The following is a 23,321-nucleotide window of genomic DNA, read 5'->3' on the forward strand; positions in this document are numbered from 1 at the left end:
TTTTTTTTAAACAATAAAACTGCTGACAAAGACCGCTTAAAAAATTATTCCTCAGTGTCCAGAAATATCTCACACGCACACTCGCTTGATGTCTTGTAAGAATACGCTCATGGCTCCTGAACTAATTAAAAGGAAATGCCTTTTTCAAAATGTGCTGTACAAAAGCAGATACACCGTCTTGCATGTTGATCTTAAGTCCTCGGTCGAGCCCTGTGCCAGGATTATTAATAGAATAAGGACTTCCAACAGACTGAGAGGTAGAGGGCTGCCCCAGGCACTACTCCAAGGTCAGATTTGCATTTTCACATGTAATGGTTATGTGGAGGATTTGGTGTGAATAAGCTCAACCGGGATCCGTGCGTAAGGGCAGTTTCTACCGGGGTCAACCGAGCAGAGACAGGAGGACCAGGCAGGTTCACGAGGAATCCTCTGAAAATGTGCGTTAACGATCCTCTCAGTCAACAGGGCCTCCATAGAGAAAGTCTTCCTGAAGTGGAAATTTGTTATTGTGGAAGCCCTCTACCTATGAGAACCATCTTTTTTCTGTTTCATCTCAAAAAATATCAGTAAGGTTCTTTAAGTGTAGGGCTCCCTGTTCTAAAAAATCCCATCCTCTGTGGTGGACATAGTTTTGGTTCTCCAAAACCTCTGACAACCATTACATACAAATCGTTACATTTCTCAGCTAGAAAAAGACAAACAAAAAGGACAAAAAAGTCTTTCTGTCTGCAATCTCCACAGTGAGACAGACAAAGAGCACAGTATGGATCATTCATGTCCTCATGATGATGGGTTCGTAGTGGGGTGGCATTTTAGTGTGTGTGTGTGTGTGTGTGTGTGTGTGTGTGTGTGTTGTCTGTCATGATTTCGGGATGGGCTGCGGCATGCTCCTCTTCCTCTTACTTCTTGGTTGGTTGGCGGTATGTTGCCGTGGCGCCGCCCCCTGAGGAGCTGCTGCTCCCATAGCCATTTGCTGCTGCTGCATTTGGTGCTGCAAGAATTGCAACTGTCCAGTGGAGAAAAACAAACAAAAACAGAAAATAAAATCAGATGGGATTTCAGTGCGATAAAACGAGCAGCACTTTGCACACTGTTGTGGATCTAGTTATTGGGCACTGTGTAACCATCTATGGCCTGGTGAAAAATCATTCACTGGCACCAGTGATGAGCAGACATCCTCACTGAAACTGAGTTAATTAAAGGAACAGTTCACTCAAACACACACAAAAATGATGATTTCCCATTTACCCTTAGTATAATCTCTCCATCTAGATAATGTCTGTGTGATTTAGCAAGGTTTGCAGTCAGCCAAGCTCTTGCTTGTTTACCAGCACAAAAGTACAGTGGACCTAGAGGGATTTTTTTTTTTTTTTTTTTTTTTTTTTTAATGGAACTCAAATGTCAAAAATATACATGTGAAAAACTCAAGAGCAACTCAAAAGTTACTTTCCCTGAAGAAAAACCTGGCAAATTGCTCTATCCTACCCCAAGGAGTACAAATTAGAGGTTGATTGACAGTTAGCTGGTGTTCTTCTGCAAAAAAAAAAAAAAAAAAAGTTCCCGGAGAAACTGCTCATCACAACGGGCTGTGGATTCTCTTGGGTATCCGTGTCATTGTTTTTGTAAAGAGCTGCTGCTGCTGCTGAGTTTTTCAGATGTAAATCTTTGACAACTTGACATCTACCAAAAAATACCCATCCAGGTATTGTATTAGGGTGCTGAGAGACAGGAAAGATTACAGTAGACTGGAAACCTTGACAAATCACACAAAGTGGATGGATAGATTGCACTATGGTTAAAACAAAATTGAACTCTGATATAGTGTTGGGTTGTATAGTTACCTGGGCGTTATATGAATCCACATGCTGGCAAAATATCCTCCACAGTTGCTCTATTCTTCCTTGGGCTGGTACTCCACTATATATTTTTTCTCTCTCCTTTCACTTTAATAGTGTGTCAAAACTGCTCCCAAAATAACACTCGTAGTGCATAAACAAACACTACTGCTTTATGTTTTTTACTTTAATGACCACTCAGTCATTTAATTTCCTCCAAAAAAAGGTTCCTGGACTTATTTTAGGACCTGTTTTGCCACACTATGGAAGTGAAAAGAGAGACACAATATCTTCTACAATAATTTCTGGATTACCAGACCAGGAGAGCACGGAGCAGCGGGTGAGGATATTTTGCCACCATATTGACTCATACATGTTTTTTGGGTGAACTGTTCCTTTAAAGTAATGCTTGGACTTGCAGCAGAATGCAGTGTTTTGCAGACAGTCCATGAGAGTTGCATGAGTTAGTGAAGCTGAACCGAAGCCTGGTAACGACATACAGGAGGAGTGTACAGAGACACGGAAGAGTGGTTAATGGGTTGCAGAGGGAAAGGGGAAAGGAAGGAAGAGAGATAAATAGGCTCAAGATTGGGGGGACAGGGTAGGCTGGGGGTGGGGAGTGTGTTGGGGAGTGAGGCAGGACACAGTCAAGCAGCACCAGTGGCGTTAGATGTCACCCACTCTGTGGGTGTCATAGCTGCAGACACACTGTGACCCTGGCAACAACAGACATGCAGCTTAGCAACCGTGCGTCTGCTCTGAGTAAGTCAGCAACTTCAACTGGGCAAAAGTGGAAGGTCAGATCCTTGAAAACCACACCAAACACATCACAGTCTCACAGTTTAACAGTGTACTGTGTCTGATCTATCAGTTTCTTTGCACTGCAATCAGCATAGCAACATCTAAGGACAATATATGTGACGACATTATTGCGGGTGCTGATATAAACAGACTGTAATTGAATGCTTCATGAGAACATGCCTCCCAGTTCGACACGCTGTTAGTTACTGCCATTGGAAGTGCCACAAGCTCTGGTGTTTGGGTGCTGGGAGTATCTGGACGTCAGCAGTTTAAGTCAAACAAAAGTATTAACCAAAAATACAACACAGGATGGAGTGGATGGCGAGGGAAGGGACAGAACGAAATGTGTCAAACAACGAAAAAACGAAAAAACACAACTCCAGGAGATGGATGGTGAAGGAAGATTAAAAAAAAAAAAAAGAAATACAACAAACAAAACAGACCTGGGACGAATACATTTATGACTCCTCTACAACAAGTACTTCTTTAAAGGTCCCATATATTAACTTTTATAGGCATACATGTCTATAAAAATTGTGTGATGGTATTAACAATAAAATCTGTGTTTGTTTTTATTCTGCTATCCCCAAAGCCTCTCTCTGTCCTTCCCACAGGCAAATCAGTTTTTTGGTGCTAAGTGGAATTACCCATTAGTAATTATTCATGAGCAAATGATACAACATCCTGCAGTGGGAGAGCAAGAGAAATAGCAGTAGTAAGCAGCTTCACATTTTCACAGCTTTTGCTTTACACCCCTGGGTTAAAAAAAGAATAAAAAAAAATAAATATAAAAACACAAACCAAATTTACTTTGATGAGATGGGACCTTTAAAGTTGATAAAAATGCCTCAAATATATATTCTGAAAATAATAATTAAACATCATGTGAGTATGAGAAATTAAAAACTAAATATGTTCGTCAGTCATGTAAGATTAATTTGACTACATATACAAGGAAACAAATTTAAGAGAACAGGAAGGATTTAAAATGATGTACAATTAGTTTAGTGAAATATTCTGTCAAGATAGATGCTTAAAATGGTTTAAATACTTCTAAAATAATACTGATTTAAAATATTTCCCTCTTATGGGACATTTGATATACTCCTTTTGTTCTCTGAGACATGAAAGTCGATGGAGAGGTCTGATGAAAACACTTTTGTGTAAAAGAAAGCAAAGTTACCTAAACCTCTGACTGGATAAATATAAGGAAAGGCAGCCATGACGAGTTGGCTGCTGAATTTTGTAATGTGCAAATTATCCACAACTACTTGTCAGTAGTTGGGTCTTGTTGAGATGTACATGTGTATAAAGATGTTAAAGTTGCTGTATTACTTGGATCTGTGGCTGGTGCTGCTGCTGAAGCCTTGGAGAAGGCAGCGGGGGCCCAGACCCGTCCAGCCCACAGCCCAACTGGGACAGCACTAAGGGGGAGGGAGGAGGGAGGGAGGGAAGGAGCCCCAGAGGGAAGGAGGTGAAGGCAATAGGGAGAGAGGCAGAAGAAGGTATGGAGTGAGGGATGAAGAGAAAGTGCGTATAGACAGGCAAGGGGAGGCAGTGAAAGAGAATGAGGGGAGAAATGTGGTTTCAGTCAAAATGATGGAAAGGAAGTGATGGAAGCAAGAAAAGGTAAAAGGAGGAGGTGATGTAGGAGGCCCAATGAGAAGGAAGAATGAAATAAAGAGCCGTGCGCAGATATTTTGGAAGGAAGTGTGGGCAAACGGCATGAAGCAAGAGGATGAATGTGAATGAATCGAGAGGTTTGCAGAAAAAGAGAGGAAGACAGAGTGCAAGGAGGGAAAGAAATAAGGGTGGGGGAAAAATAACAGAGAAAAAAAGAGAATGTAGCAGAGAAGAAGGGGAGATTGAGTTTTTCCTATAGTGGTTAAAATGCTCCAATGAGTGGAACAATGGCCTACTTCAGTAAAATGATTATGTTTAGTTACAGACTACATGAGTCCTGCTTGTACAGTAACCACACCAAAGAACACATTAGTAAAACTCATGTCATTAGTACTAGTTAGTGGCACGGTATCAATTTGTTTGAGAATGTACAGGTAGGTTACTGGACTGGAGAACAATGTGAAGAAATGTTTGAGAGAGAGGTGTGTGGGTTAAGTGTGTGAGGGTGTGTGTGTGTGTGTGTGTGTGTGTGTATTACCTGCTGCCTGCGGAGACATGAAGCCTCCAACTCCCAGGTTGATGACCGCCGTCTGTTGGTTCCCTAAACTCTGATCTGAGCCCTGGTCACCCTGCAAGACATGTCAGAGGTTACACAGGGCAGTGAGGTCGCCATCATACGCACATTCACCACCCTCACCTGTCCACAAAATCTCCTGTCATATGGCAGGATATACAGGGCAGGGTTTGACCAATATGTTTTTTTAAGAATGATACTGAATAAAATATTTAAAACCAACAATTACACACAAAAACAATTTAAAAATAACTGCAAAATAAACAAGAAGGCTAATATTAGAGCTAATCTCCTCTAAATTAAATGTTTGAGTAAATATGATGAACAAACAGAATACTACAAATATAAAATAAAAAATGAGAGATACTGTTAAACAACATTAGAATCTTCTATATAAGACCAACAGAATAAGATCTTTCATACTGGAGAGGGAAGACATGGACATGCTAATATATGATATTCAAATTTTTATTATTATTGTTATTTTTTAAAGGGCAGATATCGGCCTGACACACTGATAAACCAATAAATAAATTAGAAAATATTCAATCCTCTTGACTTTTTCTGCATTTTGAGGAATTCTTCTCCTGCAGCATTTTCTTCTTGGAGATGTCAGTATCAGCTTGGCACATCTAGATTTGCTCAAATTTAGTAAAGTTGGATAGGCAGCACCTGCAAACCACAATCTTCTACTCATTTCACGACCGTCAATGGGCTTCAAGTCTGCACTTTGGCACGGCTACTCAAGCACTTTGACGCTCTTCTTCTGAAGCCACTCCAGCACCGATTCAACTGTACTGTTAGGATCATCACCCTGGTGGAGCATAAACTGTTGCTCCAGCTTAAAGATTACATAAGAGATGACCTGTTTTTGCCGCCATGTTCCAACTGACCTTCTGGTTTCTTAACCTCTGTGGTGAAAATGTCCATCCACAGTCTAAAGCTGCCATTTCCATAATTCACAGTAACAGTGGCGTAAAACCGGTGCATGGTCTATGCCTCACTAATTCCCGCCATGCTGCTGTGTCATTTGTTTATATATCCTTCTGGCCACTCTGCCATGTTGTTCAGATTTGTCAAGAGTGTCACTGGAATATCCTTCCAGAAAGATCTCCCATCACAGATCTGCCAGTGATCCCTTGTTTTTGGTAAGCTAATCTCCCTGACAAATGTACTTCCCAGTTGCTCAGTTTGTTTGGGCTAGTGTCTGTAGTTCCATGTTTTTCCACTCAAGAGTGATGGAACCTACCAAGTTTTTGTAAACCAATACTTCAGAAGGTGCTTCATACCATTCCCCAGAGCTAATCCTCCTCACGAGTCTGTCTATGATTTGTGGACAGTTCTTTGGACTCCATGCTACAGTTCCTGCTCTAGCACGCAACTTCATCCGTGGCACCCTGTGTAAGCATTGTGTGATTTGGTCTAAATCATATCCAGTCTACTGAATCGTCCAGCCCAAGTAACTTTATAATAAACATGACATTTAATTGGACAAAGGTGGACCTGTAGACTTTAGGGCATTCTGAGGAATTTGGATGAACCTCAACTTGATTTGGAGTGTCATAGCAAAGGGTTTCAAGATTTACTGACCAAAATGTCACCTTTTCCTTCTTTATTCACTTGTGACAATGTGAATAAAAAAGTGACTTTTATACAAGTGACAAAAATATGCTAATTGAGTCCATTTTGGAATTAAGTCTACACCACAACAAAATGATTATTACCATTGTGAAAGGGGCTTAATCCAGTACACTCCATACTGATAAATATTCAAGGAAATGCATGCGTACATAGGAGTCTGAGACAGAAACAGTTAATAAGAGCACCAGTACTGTGTTGCCTTTGTGATATTTTTTAACAGTGGTGACTAGGACGGGTTCTGCTTCCACATCTACCCTTGTTTTAGTCACAGTTGTAGTTGCTGTTAAAGTTCTGCCACTCAAACTACATTTTATGAAGACAAAAGACAACAATTATAAACATGGAACATAGAGGTATTGTGTTTTAGGAAAAATAGGGTGAAATTCATGTTTTATTTATAGCAGATTTTATCTAGCAATAATTGTAATATTCATTCCTGTGCTGTCAAGTAAGGAAACAACAAAATTATGTGCATGTGTGTGTGTGTATGTGTGTGTGTTTTAACTTGTGACTTGCATGTGCACATGCAATTAATTGTGTGTCTCACCGTCTCCCCCTGCTGCTGAGGGCTGGAAGTGGCTGACTGACTCTGCTGTGGGGAAAATTGAGACAGCTGCTGCTGCTGCAGAGAGTTAAAGATGAGAGGACCAGTGGGGATCTGGAGATGTCAAACACACACACACACACACACACACACACACCAACACACACCAACAAAACAGAAAATAGGGAGCAACACAGAGGGAGACAGAGGGAGAAGGCCGGGAGAGAGGAGAGGCAGAGGGAAAGGCAGAGGGAAGGATGGATGCACAGAGAGGCCAGAGGGACAAGAGCAGATGGGAGGAAAGAGGGGACAATTATCAGAGCAATCAAACAACACAGGGTAGCTAGCCGATTACTACTAGCAGAGTGATACTACTAGTAATACTACCAAGGACTATAAAGGGGATGGTACAAGCATTCATCATCGAGCAAGCTGTGCCTGTGTTCATTTTATCTCTTTTCTTTCCTCTGCTGCTTTTCCTTGACCTCATGCTAATAAAAACTTCTGCTACTGATCCTGTGCAGCTCAAAAGGTAGAGCATGGCACTGATGCTGCCAACATAAGCAGCTGAATTTCCATCAGGGCAACACATACAAAAAAAGCAGGCCGTCATGGACCCAGAAGCCACTTTGATAAAAGCACCGGCTAAAATGGCATATGCAGTGAGGTTCTGGGAAGGCAGCGAGGAAAGGAAGCTGTTTAGAGAATTCAAACACAGCTCATCGCTATTTTCAGGTGGGGTAACACGGGACAAGGATCAGGACGAAGGATTCTATGCCAAACAACAGATTCAGTGCATGCCACCAACAGTATTACAGACTAACCAGTGCAGTGTCATACCTGCAGTAAGTTCAGAGGTCTCAACCCGGCACTGCTGTTCAGGCCAAACGGACTCCCTAAAAACACACAGGACAGTTCCATCACTAGTGCAGAATAATGCAGATAGGAAATGTATGTCCAGGGACCGATGATCTTCCAAGCCACAGCTGGGCGATATACTGATATTATATCCATATTTTGATATAAGACTAGATTCTGTCTATCATAACACCACAACAGTATTGCCATTCCTGGTTTTAAAAATTACCATTACAGTAGAGAGACACATTTGTCAGGACTCATTTCACTGTTGTGGCTTTTGCATTATTTTTCTCTACCTACTATCTACATCACTAATTATTGTTTATCAAAAATCTCATGTGAGTAAACATGTTATGAAAGCACCGACAGTCATCGCTACAGCATCCTACCGTATCAATGTCAAGGTATTTGGTCAAAGACACTGTGATATTCAACCCTGTCCATACTGCCCTGACCTTTTCCTAACTACAGCTTTCATGTGGTCGGCACGGTTGCCCAAGGTCTGGTTTTTCAAAACTTGTAATCTGGATGCTTATCCAGATTCCACAGGATCTGGATTTCAAAATCTGGATTTCTTTTAATCCTCCTCTGTATGGCCATCTGCTGGACAAATAAGAGCTAATTTGGTAATGGAAGAGAAATCACTGATGATGATTTTTTGATGATCATACCGGACTGTCCTGTAGACTGCATGGTGGGCATCAGTCCTCCAGGCGGCAAGATGCCACTCAGATTAAGGCCTGGTCCCAGCATGGGGTTGGAGCCGCTCATCAGGGTCTGTGGACTACTACACACACAAACACAGAAACACACACACACACACACGCTTCTAATGAGAAATACTACTGTGACAGCATGCCATTATACTGTTCTAATAGCAAGACAGAGAATCCAAAGTGAGATAAGTGATTAAAAGAACAGTTCACCCAAAATACATCAAAGACATTTGCCCACATACCCTTACCCCATAGTTCCGCATGGAGGATAATTCACATTTCACATATTCATTTTTCACATGTTCAGCTCCACAAATGAACACCTATCCAGTCTATCCATCGGTCCATCCATCCAGAAACTATCTGGATGGATACACTGTGGTGGGGTTATGCGGTAAAATATCTTGTTTTTGGATTTTGGGTGACCTGTTCCTTTAAGGCGGAGAAGAGACATTTTCTTACCAGACAGAGCTCACGACGTTGATGAAATTGAGGCCTGCCGGGTTGGCCATGACCTGCGACGAGGTGGTGCCCGTGGTGATGGATGTACCCATGGTGGGCAGGGGGATGGTCATGACGGGTAAGGGCTGGCTCAGAGCCAGCTGCTGCTGGGCGAAGGGGGCGAGAAGGGTGGGCTGCGACTGGGCCTGCACCATGGGAGGGTCTGAAGGGGTGGGGGTCACCGAAAGAGGAGCACTGAGCGAGTCTGCGGGGTGCGGGGTGGAGCAGGGCGTGTTAGTGGGTGTGGGGGTGGATGGCTTGGGGGTCCCCGATCCTGGAGTGACGGGGGAGAGAGAGGACACAGGAAGCACATTGTTAGTGAGAATAATTAAGGAAATGTTTAGTTTCACCACCAATCAGAATTTGTAGTGTGGCCTATTGTATGACAGATTATCTACTCCTTTCATTTTAAAAGCTACATATTTTTTCATATTCTGATGTTTTTTTGGACATTACAAATTCATGACTCATTACGCATAGATGCATCAAGATAAAAGGGAAGGCATGGAAATCCGGAAAAACAAAACCCTGAAGAAAAAAAAATCCACATCCCTGGTTATTCTGCTACACCTTTTACTACTAGCTAATAATACAAAATCATTTCAGTCACATCTTCATCGGACTGTATAGACTATCAGAGGGACAATGTTGTTTGGGTAAATCTGATGCTGCCATCTGGTGAATCACAATTAATTGCAAACACTTAAAATCTCATTATGTATCAAAGGAGAACCTTCTGAAGCAAAGATGTTTCTTCCTATTGTAGACGTGATGGCTTTTTAATAGATTTTTAAACACCAACTTCTGTAAATTTCTCTATGTTGATCATCCTTATAACAGCTAAAGAGTTTCATTTTGACTATGATGTTTGAGTCATCCCAGAATGTCAAAACACTTTAGTGAGGCCTTTGGGCAAAATAAAGTGTGGCAATGCAATTCAGAATGACAGCTGACAGCTGGTTTTGGTTAAGATATATGTGGTGCGATAGAGAAGAGTGCTGTGGTGATGCAATTTGCCGTGTCCTGGTCACCTTCCAGACATTTCCCCATACTTTCATGGTTTGTTGTGCCTTTCCAAATCATTTTTAAGGACACCGGCCTGGACACTGACAAGTTATTTTCTATAATTTGTCAAAAAAAAAAAAAAAAATCCAGATTTGCAAACTGCAGGAGTCTTGAGAAGAGCTGATGTAAGACATTCCATTACAGCTCATCCTGAGAGGTGTGACAGCGCCACATGAAAGCAATCAGTCATCCAGTTAGTCAGGCCTAGCTGTACTCACTCTGCGTGGAGCCCATGGGAGACAGCGAGGCCGGGGACAGCAGGCCCACCTGGCCCAGCTCCAGGGAGTGCTTCCTATTCAGAGGCTGGCTTTTGGCTGGAGGGGGCGTAGGACACTTGAGTAGACCACTGGTGGTTTGGGAGCTATATGGATTACCTTGTGAACAAAGGGGAGTTAACATGCTTTTTCAATGCCTGTTTCATTTGCACAACCTGGGATGGATAGATGGATAGAAAGAGAGATAGACTACTTTACTGATCCCAAGAGGGAGAAGTTATGAGCCTTGCTCATGGGAGCATCCTGTGGGATTTCTCCTCAAGACATTATCAAATGCAGATGTTTTTACAGATGGAGGTTTTCAACATGACAGATGACATGTTGACTGTCTGCTGACTGCTCAAGGTTTCACTGATGTCAGGCATGTTTTTTTTTTATTTTTTTATTATTATTTCTCATAATGAGTCAAGGCTTTGACCCGGACACCTGACCAAAGTGAAAGACAGCGGTCAACAGTCTTGGCCTTATAAGCATTAAAAGGAAAATTCAACCCTTGAACACTTCACCACTGTTACGTATCATCATTCTGCGAGTTATTTTGTGATCAAGTGCTGAAATTTACCCACTGTCCCTCAACCTGCCTTGTCTACTTCTACTTCAGTCAGTGGTTTTCTACGATTCCCAGAATGCCTTTCAACCAATCCCCACTTGGCAGTGGGTTGTGCAAGAAGGTGAAAAAAGAAATAGAGATAGCAATGTTAAGAACAAGAGGGAGAGTTTTTCAAGTCCAGAAAAAGTGAGAATCGCACACATTGCTTAAAATAGAGCAATGCCCTTTGGCTGCACTGCATTTTGGTCTACTGAGGCTTCTGTTAGAAGAGAAAAAGGTATCTCTGTCTCTTCTACAATGCATCTCTCCTTGTATGATTGTTAAATGTTGGTGTCTAGAAAAAAGCCATTGCTCTTTGATTCTGAGGGACTGACACCAAAACCTCTTTTTTTAACGCTGATTGTTTTAGATGGCTGAAACATTTTCTCAGATCCAACTCAACTGTTGTGCTGGAAATATCTCAGCATCACATCACATCATCTTCATTTGGCCAGTTGTCCATGGGAATGAGAAAATATACCACCAAACAACAACATGAGCTCAGAAATGCCTGCTACATCGCCAACAGCTGTTTCTTTAACAGTGCTGCAGGGCTTTTTAGGGTTGATTTTTCCTTTTGGTCTAGCATGAGCTCATTTACCCCACTTCCCCGTCTCTGTTTCTGTATCTGTTTTCCATCACAGTGCATATGCTCTCTGTTTTTCTGCAGGGCCAACACATGTTGCTTAGGCTTTGTTTATGACCATCGGATCTGCAGAGTTGAAAATATGCAGAGCGAAAGAGAGACAAGTAACTGTTATTACCTGAGGAGCTGCTGCCCGATCCTGAAGGCAGCTTGATGGGAGGAGGGCGGTGCTTCACCCCTTTCCCCAACACAGACGTCTGGACCAGTGCAGAAAAACTATCACCCTGTTGTTGACATTTAAAATTGTCCATTACCCACAAATAAACCATATTACTTTAAAGCCAAAAAAGTTTTTTTTCCACCAACACTGATTTCCAAATCAAACACCCACGCCCACTCACACACATCCAAAGAGTACATCACCAGTTAATTTAATTTTGATAATCATTTCTTATTCAACTTTTAACACATAATACTGCAGTACACACAGTTTTGTCTTTTTAATATTCTTTTTTTTTTTTTCAACAAAAATTGTTGTTTGTTTGTTTAATCAAGCAAAAAAAAAAAAAAGATTCCAGATGTGAGATGTGGGGGGCTGAGGCCCTCTATTTCAGCTAAGTCAGTACAAGCTCTAAAACCAAAATTGCTGATCAACCTGTGGCTGAACACTCAATTCCTTTCAATTTATATGTAAAAGACAGGATAATAAGTCAATTCTGGAAACCAAATTTTTTGCGGAAAAGCCTGAACCTCTTCCTGGATGCCAGTGAGGAAGGACTCACCTCATCTTTGCTGGGCGAGGGAGGCCCCTGTCCCATGTTGCCTGAGTTATGGGACATCTTCACCTGACACTTCACATCCCTCTCATACACTCCTTTATACTGAGTAAGAAACCTGTTTAAAAAAAAAATCAAATTATACTCTATACTCTCAATAAGTATATTAGAAATATTTGTGCATTTAGACTCAAATACCACTAGTTGCAACAAAGGTAAACAAAGTGACTTACCGGTCTGCATCTATCTTTGAGCCTATGAGGAATCTGCCAATACAAGAGAACAAATACAATGAGCTCAGAGTTTAGTTTCACATTCAGTGATGCATCTGAATCAGACAGATATCCTTACGGTGGATGTATGAGCTTTAGGTCTGTGCTGTCCTCCTCTGCTTTTGGTTCTTTAGCACAGTAGATCTTCCCATACACCAGCGGGTCTCCCATCGACTGGAAGATAGACACCTTGGTCCTCTGGGCTTGGCCCCCCACCTCGCACTCGAACGTGTAGTCATCTACAACCTCCTGTGTGAATGAATGAAAGAAAGGCAATGGGGCTTTTGGCATCATATGAAGAATAAATTCCATCAGTGTCACGCTCTTTTCACAGCTCCAGAAACATATAAGAACTTCAGGGCTCTGGTCCACACTAGTGGCAGCTTTGAGGTTCACGGCACAATAGCATTTGCAGCTGCTTTACAACGAGCCATCTGTGTGGCAGTGCGAACCCAGCAGAGGTGCTTTTTCGGCACTTACATTTTTTTCCTACTTGTTCACAGTGCAACAAATGGGCACAAATTACACAAATTTTGCTCATATTTGCCAGAAGAAAATGTTTGTGATATATATGAATTCTAAGTGTGTGTTTATGCGGCTTCTGTTGTGTAGCTGCTGGCTGTCAGCTGCCAGTTTTACCTCAGCAGGCCAGATCACAGTGGGCTGAGAGTCCTCCAACTGCAGCGATTTCTCAACCACAGCATATTTCTCCACCTAGAACACACAAGCATGTCCATCTGGGCTGTTATTCCTTATGTGGCGATACTGTCTGACTGAGAGATGGTGGGTTTTAAGCTGTATGAGTGTGTGTTTGTATGTGTCTTAAGGAGAGAACTGAACTACTCACGTCAATTTCCTTCGGTACACTTAGTTGGCAGTTGCTCTGTTTCCACATGTCAACACACTGGAAGTAGGATTAGCCAGTAGAGGGGAGAGAGAGCGAGAGAGAGCGAGAGCGAGAGCGAGAGCGAGAGAAAGAGGAAGACAGAAAGGAAAAACAAAGAGGGGTATGAGCAAAAATAAGTGAGAGGGCGTTATCACAGCAGGCACCAACTTAACACTTTTTTTTTTTCACAAGGCAGGTCAATTATTAGTCATTTCACAACAAGGAACAGTAATGAATATGTCACCTTGTTTTGACCTGTTATTGTAGTTCATCCAGATTGTGAACAGAGAGTTCAGTATAATGATTTTAAAGACCAACATTTTTTTCTCAGACCAACTTTAACTCTTTTTTCTTCTTCTTACTCAAATACGCCCTGCTGGTGTCCTTTATCTTAAATAGAAAAGTGGCACTATAATTCATCTAACAATTAACTTTAAACGGAAAGTGCAAAGACTTTCTTGGATTTTTTGTTGTTGTTGTTGTTGTTGTTGTTGTTGTGTTCATCTACCACAGGCATTTTCCCAACAGATACGTGTAGCAGGTAGGTATAAAGGCAGCATTAGATTCAGCAGTAAGTTTATGTTTTTATAACATCACACCTAGCTGAAATGACTCGGAAGCTCGGAAGCAGGAAAATTTAATTACTGCAAAAAAAAAAAAAAAAAACAGATGGATAAATGAAATTAGATAAAATATTTTTGCTGAAATTAAGGCCTCATAATTTCAAATGACAAGATATTGACTTTTAAGGTTGAATTTGAAAGAATTTAACACTTTTTAGGTTGAATTTGAAAGAATTTAACACTTTTTAGGGCCAATGAATCAAATATTTAATAAAAACTGAATACAATACTAAAATGCATAATTCCCCAAGTTTAATTTATGTCTGATCAGCTGTGTCTGAAGGAGCGGGTGGACAGACGGAGTTACAAATGCATTTCATCACGGGCGACAACAACCACCAACAGGCTAACAGCTCCAGATGACCAAGCTGCATAGGCACGCATGTACAGTATGCTGTGTGTATGATACTGTTTACTGACGTTTCCGATCTTGGAGATCTTGAGGTCAATGAACGGGGCAGGTTTCCGCTCCTTTCTCCTCTGTAGGTAGTCATAGAGCCGGAGCTGTGGTGGCACGGGCAGGTGGGACAGCTCCTGCTGCCTGTTCAGGGCTGCTCGAGAGTGTCGCTTAAAACACCTGCAACACAAACAGATATGGCTGAGGTCAGGGTGTGTGTACATCTGTATGTCTTATTAAACAGACATCACTTGGCAGGGGCAAGCTCAAACTTTCATTTAATTTGACTGATCCTTCATTTTCAGCCACTCCATTTGAGACGGGATATAAAAACACCCAATTTCAACACTCTATTACTGTTTATTATTATAGTAAATTACATTTGAGCTGGTTGAAAGTGAATTGAATATAACCTTGGACTGCGTGTGTGTGTGTGTGTGTGTGTGTGTGTGTGTGTGTGTAAAATACCGTTTCATGGAGCGAGTGTTCATTTTCTGTTTGTTGTAGAGCAGGCGGTTGGCGGTGCAGGTGACAGAGATGGAGGGGTCCAGACAAAGAGGTTCAGCTGTGGCCAAAATCAGCTGACTCTCCAACTGCAATTTGTCATCCTGCAGCAGAGATTACGGACACTTAACACAACGCCTGTGGGAGGTGATAATTCTGAAAGGAGTCAAAGCATTGACAAGACAAGATTTTGTACTCGTACAATTAAGACCAGGCAGCACCATTAGTTAAAACAAAGGAAAAAAAGAAAATTCAATGAAAGAGCAAAAACTCATTTTATATTCTGTGGTTTTAATACAGGGAGCCTATGGATGTGCTTCATATTAAAATGAAAATTTTATGTTGATTTCTTTTGGCTGGATTTCTTTTGGCTGAGGTATGCTTCAGGAAAGATGCGGCAGGATTACGGTGTACAATCTTGCACTGTGATGTGTAACTCATGCACATTGCTAAATACAATTCAGTTTAATGTAATTAAATACCAACAACAATATTGTATTCTGGGTGGAGAAGGTTCAAATGAGACGGGGTTCAGTGTTTGGTTTGTGATTTAGTTAATGAACAGACCACTTTACCTGTGTCCACTTGTGGTGGTCAGTGGTCATGGCATGGACATCACAGATTAGAGTCTGCAGGGGACAACAGATAATAACACCTTGGTTTCTTCACTCTTCATAGCAAGCTCATTAAAAATCAGCTGTAGGTCAGTCACTGGATCTGTTAGTTCTACCTCAAAAACATGTCTGGGTTAACTTGTATTTGCAAACAACATTTTTCTGGTTTGTTTTACCCATAGAAATTGAATGGGAGTAGAACAGACATTCCCATTCATATCAACATAGCAGGATGGTCAAAGCAGCAGCCATTTTCATTTGAATCGTTACCACTGCAAAGAGCTGTGACCGTTGCTAACTTCCATATAAATTTCTGTATAAACTGACTTGCAGCAAGTTGTGGAGATGATTTGAAGTAACAACCAAACAAGCAGTGGAGTAGTACAAAGCATGGAGAGGCGTCTTTTGTGCACTTTCTCTGTTGCCTTGCCACTAGAGGGGAACTGAGGATTATCTGGACTTTACAGAGGACAAACTTTACGGGTAGATTTACAGCCCCAGTGATGTGTTATCACTACAACAATTAACAACAATCACCATTTTCTTTTGACCTTGTCAAATGACCATGACAAACAGTTCAATGTCCATTCTACTTCCATTCAACTTCTATGGTTTTAGCCTAGCTGAGTGGAATCTCCAAACAATGCCACAGAGTTTAGGCAATCATTTGAACATCATTTGAACATATTTTTCGGAATTTACAACACTCCTGAAAGTATCTGAATTTTGTTGATCCATTTAATACCACCCACCTGTTATCATACATTTTAAACAAAATACTGACACTTATTTAAAACTAGTACTGCTTACTACTGCAACAAATACTACAACTGCTACACAAGTATGCCAGTAATACGCTGATGCATTTCTATGAGCATGCAGTTTACTGATGACTGTAAAGGATTTACCTGCATGGTTGGCCGTAGCAGGATGTGTCTGCTCTGATAGGTGGGCATCTTGGTATTGCCAGACTGTCTGTAGTCCCTAACCTCGACTATCACACAGCCACAATGGAAGATGTTCACCTGGGATGCAGAGAACAAAGTGGACATCAACACACAGAAAGGGTTAGGGAAGATGAGGAGCAAAAACTACTCCTGAAAATAATAAAACAGAAATGTTACACAGTGTGGCCACAGCCACCAGATGGTTGGTTGATGGTTCCTGCTTCACTAAGATCACAAGAGATGATAAGATTTGCTTGGTTTCCCCTTTTATGACATTAGCACAATTTATGGTGGTGGTGGGAGTCCAGACTGGGCTGCTGGTCAGACCAAGGAAGCCATTTGATTATTTTGACACTTTTTATAAAAAATGATTGAAAATGAAATAAAATATAATCAACAGATTAGTCTACTATGAAAATAATTGCTAGTTGCAGCCCTAATGTGGTGAAATATGTTTAAAAGACTAACCAATTAACTGTATGCAGGTGTGTGTATGTAAATTTAGTCAAGTCACGTCAATTTTATCTATACAGCACATTTCATGCAATGTATTCTCATGGGCTTCAACAGACACATAAAAACAAAATATGAATCTATATAGATACAGATATAGATATATGGCTAAACAGATAAATAAAAACATAAATGCATAAAAGGAATTCATCACCTGAATAAACACAACCACTCAAACATATCAAAAGACAGCAAGTGAAAGTGAAAGTGAAAGTGAAAGAGAGAGAGAGAGAGAGAGAGAGAGAGAGAGAGAGAGAGAGAGAGAGAGAGAGAGAGAGCTACAGGCCTGAGAGAGGAACAGGTAGGTTGGTCTTAACTTGCTTTTAAAAGACGACACAGTTGTGGTAGACCTTATATCATCAGGCAGTTTGTTCCAGACTGGGCTACATAATGACTGGATGCGCCTTCGCCAGATGTACCTCTGATCACAGGCACAGTTAGGAGACCGTGCATGTATACAAGGGGGTTTATATGCACACTCACCTGTGACTTCTCCAACAGATCCACCAGGATAGGAGGCAGCTCCTCAGCATCCAGGTACTCCAGCAGCTCTCCTTCTTCATATGGCAGACGGATAGTTTCAGAATCTACAAGGTCACACAAACATATATGTTACAAATGAGAAGTTTCTGGTGCACAAAAAATAATTTAACAATTCAAATACGTTTACACTGTTAGATACGCGATATTATTGGAGTTGGTGATTTCCTACATTTCCCAAAAAAAACTTTTAACAAACTCCAGAGCACACACATGAATGCAACTTGTTGCATTCAGCAGCTGGTTGCAGGTGAAGGAAGCACGAGAGGGAATTTCATCAAAAGAAAGAGCAAGTTGCACGGTCTACTCAAAACACAGCAGCTGCACTGCACTGTGGTCTAGTCAGTCGACTGTCAGTCAAGAAACTGCCATTGCTGCTTCTTCAACAGTGCATTTCTTCTTGTGACCGTTGAGCATTGATGCAAATGGTGAATACAGAAAACAGGCCTTGATCTTTCATTCCAAGGGAGTGATGACAAAACCTTGTGCTCACTGTTGATGTTTTAGGTAGATATTTTAAAACCTTTTTGCAACCCAGCTCCACTTTCGCTGCCCACAAATACCTCGATGCATCATCATCCTGTCTATGCTTAAGTGGTTATCTACGGAAATAAAAATAAAACCACCCAACAAACAAAAAAAAAATGTACCTAAAAATACAGTGTATATTTGCCAACAGCTGTTTTTTTCCACAAAGCTCAAGTATTTTAGGTTGGATCTCCCCATTAAAATAATAAACAGTCTGTATCAATTTCAGTGTGTATGAGGGGTTTTAAGAACTTTTCACTAAAAAGCTTTCTTTAAAAAGTAGGTAGATAAGACGGCAGGTAACTGGTTAGAGTCTCTCACCAGATCCATTCTTGCCCCTGAGCATTAGAGAGTAGCCTTCATTCCCAGGGTACAGGTTGACCACCAGACACGATACCGACTCCTGAGACACCAGCTTCTCCAGTAGATTCACATTTCTCCTCGAATTCTTCAGGAGGGCAAAACACACACACACACACACACACACACACACACACACACACACACACACACACACACACACACACACAAGAAACCACCCTCTAGATTAGCAAAAATAAAATTACTTATAACTAGCAGTCGCTGTATTGGGATTAGGCTGGGAAAGAGTTAAACCCCTGCAATTACTGCGTGTTAAAATGCAAACTCATGCTGTATCTTTTCAGTTTAACAAGATCAGTGGTGAAAGTATCAGTTGATTAATAGATTGGTTGATTGACAGGAAATTAATCAATTTCAATTTTCATAACTGATGAACTGATTACATGATTTAGCGGGTGAAAATACCAAACATTTGCTGATTACAGCTTTACAAATACTATGGTTTGTTTGCTTTCCTTCATTTCATGCTATCATAAAATAAATTCTTTGGTGGGTTTTTTTTTTGGGCTGCTTGGGCTCTGGTAAAGGACATCTGTCATTTCTTAAAACGTTTTAAAGACATAATTATTAATCAATCAAACCTATAATCACTAAATCAATTGAAAATAAAAAAGTGAGATTATAGTGAGATTATACATTATGTGTATTTTTAAATATAAATAAACTGCAATAAGTTACTAGGACTATTTTCAAATAAGAAAGCAATTTTTGGCAAGTTACTGAATGACAGAAAAAATTCTCAATTTTTCAACACAGCATGTATGCAATGGATGCTTTGCAATCAATAGCTTGTGCAAAATTTATCAATCAATCAGACATACCTACACTGCAAATAACTAAATTTGCACGTCTGCTTTCAAAAGAGTAGAACCTCATTTTGGACCTCCTTGATCCTACATTATTGCTTCAACTTCCTTTTCAATACATGCAATTATTTCAAAGCAATCTTCCTGTTCTATCCCAAAGGTAGTATGCTAACCTGTACAATTATGTTTAATACTGTGAATATCAAGAGCTCAGCATCCCAAATGTTTCATTCTTAGAAATAACCCCTTACTAAAAAGCTGTATATACAAGTGTCTAATGAAAGTCCACAATTACTCCAATGATAACTGAGATCAAACTTTAATAATACAAACCTTTAACTCTGGCTCTTTCTCACATTCCTCTATATACAACTCATAGAGCTTCTGATACAAACTCTTCCTCCCACCAGATGAGACTCTTCTTTTGGCTGGTCGCTGTCGAGCACTTTCAACAATGTACTACAGAAAAGATAAATGACTGTATTAACAACTGGTGGAACAGGTAGCACCTATCAGTCACGATGAATCAATACATACTGCATCGATGGTTGCTCATGGCAGATTCATGCACACATACACATGTCCATGCTCTTCATAAACAAAAACACACATACAGTGAAAAGTAAGCAGCCCTTACCTCGGCTCGATCCAATGCATATTCCAAAACTTGTTGCTGAGAGGAAACAGAAATCCATGCAAACACATATCAATCCGCACTCATTTCTACATATGACCAATGCTGCTCAACATGTACAGTTCAGTCATCTCATCTGGTGCAACAAGCATCGCTGTAGATGCCCTGTCTGCCAGTGAACATGTGAAGATAAATGACCTGACAGAGACCAAGCTTACCATTGTGGTCCACCGCCAGTTGCAAGGCGAGTGACGGTAGACGATGCTGTCCTTTCTGCCCCACACTGTCACCTTCCTAAAGTGACCATTCACACCCTGTGGACACCACAACACAGCACATACGACACACATCACCACGGACAACCCGAAAAACAGCATGTAAATCAACACACACAGTTGGTAAAGACAGTAATGACCGAGCAGGCAGCCACTGGTAGCCTGGCTTGGCTGGTCAGTCAGTCAACTGCAGAGACAGACAGCTAACTGAAGCTCACAGGCTAAACTGTTTCCCCCAAGCGATTTTAGTTTTGTGGTGATATTTCGTATGTTTCCACAGAGGAAAAGTGCACAACACGGAGACGCAGGGAGAAATCTGGCTATCACTGGTGAACTCAGACCCACAGTGAGCGCAGACAGGGCAGGCGAGCGGCTAAACACAGCAACAAGCTCGCTGATGTCTGACGGTGGTGGCTAACATGGCTAACGTTAGCATCCTAGCCTGTTCCCTGGCAAGCTGCAAGTTATCAGCGGCGCTGTATGTCGCCCGAGACACGAGCCGCCGCAGCGAGGCCAGCCGTGTCACGCAGGGCGGACTTACCTTTTAGATTGCATAGCGGACGACTGCAACTCCAATGCAAGAGAACGAAATGAAATTGAAATTTCAGGGTCTTCATTGAAAAAAAGTCGGAGCAGCAGCCATTTTCTTCCAGTGTGACAACAACAGCTAAACTTCCGGTTTGGGCAGCGGTGGGCGGAGTCAGAGAAGGTGCCTGCCTCCTGCTATCAAAAAGTCTGCCCTGTGTCCTTGGATGTGCCAAAACTGACACTTTGCCATGTGTCTCACTATAGCCTGTCTATTAGCAAAGGAGAATGTGTATACAGTTTGCATTCACAGATATTTTGCACAGCAACAGTTTGCATCTGCTTATTAAATTATGCAAATGCCCCCTTTCAGCCAAACACAATCTATCCACAGACAGCATCCTCATTAGCTGAAATTATGACTGCAGTTTCTGATTAGTTTACCAGAGAAAAAATTGCATATACATAAAAAATGCCAATTTAAACATGTGAGGGACAATTTATGATTATGATATAATTTAAATGAGAATTTAGAGGGAAACTGATATTCTGTAGCAGATATGAGAAATGCTGACCATATAGGATAAACAGATTGCTGGGATCAGAGTCAGCAATAGACAGAGCACAAAATCAGACAATGTCTCTGAAAAGTTTTGCTGAAATTATTATTAATAAAAGACCAGAGTATGTGAGGCGGAGTTTGTGAGTAGGCTTTGTTTAGTTCTGACAAGATTCTCATGTTTGCACCTCGCTGGGTGTGCCTTCATGCTATTCTAGCCTGAGAAAATCAAACACAAACAATTAGAGATTAATGAGATTGCTGACCTTAAAGAGCCCAGTCAGCAGTATAGAAAGTGCATAATACAATCAAAGACTAATCATCAGATGGATGAGTCCCACTTCAAACAGCTGCCTCAGCAACACAGAAATCACACTGTCAACAATGAGACACAAAAGAGATGGCTGACACTGCAGTTCATAAACTGAATCTTATTAGGAAAGAATAGACTTAATGTACCAAGAACTACACCACAGTCGTGGATGATGTGACTGCCCAGTTTTGTTACTGCAGATACTCCAACTATGAGTCATAACAGGCTACATTAACATGCTATCAGTATACACATAGTAATATCCAACAAGTTATCTATAAGGGGGAGAAAGAAAGAAAGAAAGAAAGAAAGAAAGAAAGAAAGAAAGAAAGAAAGAAAGAAAGGAAAATAGGAAATAACTGAGTAGGGATTAGAGATAAAGAGAGTAACTTATTATCAATGTTACTAAATGATATATTTTTACTATTATATCATCGGTTCATGTGTACATTATGAATTACAATTGTGCAGCATGTTTGCTGATGATAAATGATAGTCAAAGGATTTCCATTTGATGCAGGTAACAGTAAATTTAGTAATGACTTTGACAAATGCTAAATTAAAGCATAACTTGTTGGAGTTACTGTTGCAGCTTTTGCAGTTATTCTTAACATATGAACTGCCTAACTTGCCATGTTTGCATCCACTGAATGGGAACAGCAGACAGTGTTTTTCAAAATTTGTCCAAATTTGATGCATAAACTCAATGACAGAATGTTTTTCTCATGATTTTTCATCTCACTTTGCACTCCAACAGTTGTTCTCCAAGGCCTGGAGGATATTTCAAAATTCAGTGAATTGAAAGAAGATAAAAATAAATGAATGGAAACTGGCTTCCCTGTGGCAATATGTGTGACTGTAATAGTTTAAAAACAATAGGGGTGGAAAAATATGAATTGAAGTCCCATCATTGTACAGTAGGGGGAACAGCAGGACAGTGAATTCAGATTGCAGGCTGAATGTTATAGCCAAGCATAACAGTCCAACAACAGCAGTAAAAAAGGTGAAATGGATTTGGTGGGTTTGAAAGAATTTTTTTATTTCCATTTGCAAATATGAAAATGGCAACAATGTAGCCTCATTACGTTTTGGACCAGCAGCAGAAACGGAAAGCAAGGAAAACATCCATGCTATATATTGTCTTGTTTTTTTTTTTTTTTTTTTTTTTTTTTTTTTTTTATGTTTCCATGCAGCTTGGCACACAGATTTGGCCCTGGGAGCTCAGAATGAATCAGGTGTTACACGTTTAGAGAAGGTGGCATGCACTTGGAGACTCACCTTACATTTTTACCTCGTGGCTTTGCCATAGGTGTCATTAAAAAGTATTTACCATACACCTTCAAAACTGCATCATTATAATTTTGATCATGTAATTTGATTTCCATCTCACTTGCCCTAAAGCAAAGTACATAAACTCCACTATCCAGCACATAAACCCTTAAAATCCAAAGCTTAAGCCAGCTAGCCACACAGTCAGTCATTTTACACAATTACACCGCTCCTCATAAACTCCTCATATGTCTGACATATTAGACTGGACATATTTTAGTTTTTTGAAAGGTGTCTACAATCACTGGCAAGGAAGCACTAGGGCCTGCAGTTTCAATAAACCAGAGT

At 40.8% G+C, this 23,321-nt stretch overlaps 1 protein-coding gene across 2 annotated transcripts; it reads right to left on the reverse strand.

Annotated features, from left to right (window-relative positions):
- Positions 1-9: 9 nt before the first annotated feature.
- supt20 (SPT20 homolog, SAGA complex component) lies at positions 10-20,991 on the reverse strand. 2 transcript variants are annotated; one of them, XM_030068698.1, is made up of 24 exons: positions 20,849-20,991; positions 20,251-20,346; positions 20,036-20,071; positions 19,732-19,857; positions 18,533-18,659; positions 17,627-17,730; positions 16,592-16,708; positions 15,645-15,698; positions 15,034-15,173; positions 14,589-14,745; positions 13,507-13,563; positions 13,299-13,373; positions 12,739-12,908; positions 12,621-12,653; positions 12,394-12,505; positions 11,790-11,895; positions 10,380-10,535; positions 9,058-9,370; positions 8,551-8,666; positions 7,859-7,914; positions 7,022-7,132; positions 4,798-4,888; positions 3,972-4,060; positions 10-1,006 (listed from the first exon to the last, which is right to left on the reverse strand). In XM_030068698.1, exons 2-24 carry the CDS (start codon positions 20,251-20,253, stop codon positions 860-862), a joined length of 2,496 nt encoding a protein of 831 aa, XP_029924558.1. In that variant the 5' UTR covers positions 20,254-20,346; positions 20,849-20,991; the 3' UTR covers positions 10-859. The 2 variants fall into 2 exon arrangements, with proteins under 2 accessions (XP_029924558.1, XP_029924559.1); XM_030068699.1 differs by lacking the exon at positions 3,972-4,060.
- Between the last annotated feature and the right edge of the window lie 2,330 nt (positions 20,992-23,321).

The sequence above is a fragment of the Myripristis murdjan genome, chromosome 14, assembly GCF_902150065.1.
Source record: "Myripristis murdjan chromosome 14, fMyrMur1.1, whole genome shotgun sequence".
In the NCBI taxonomy this organism is placed as follows: domain Eukaryota; kingdom Metazoa; phylum Chordata; class Actinopteri; order Holocentriformes; family Holocentridae; genus Myripristis; species Myripristis murdjan.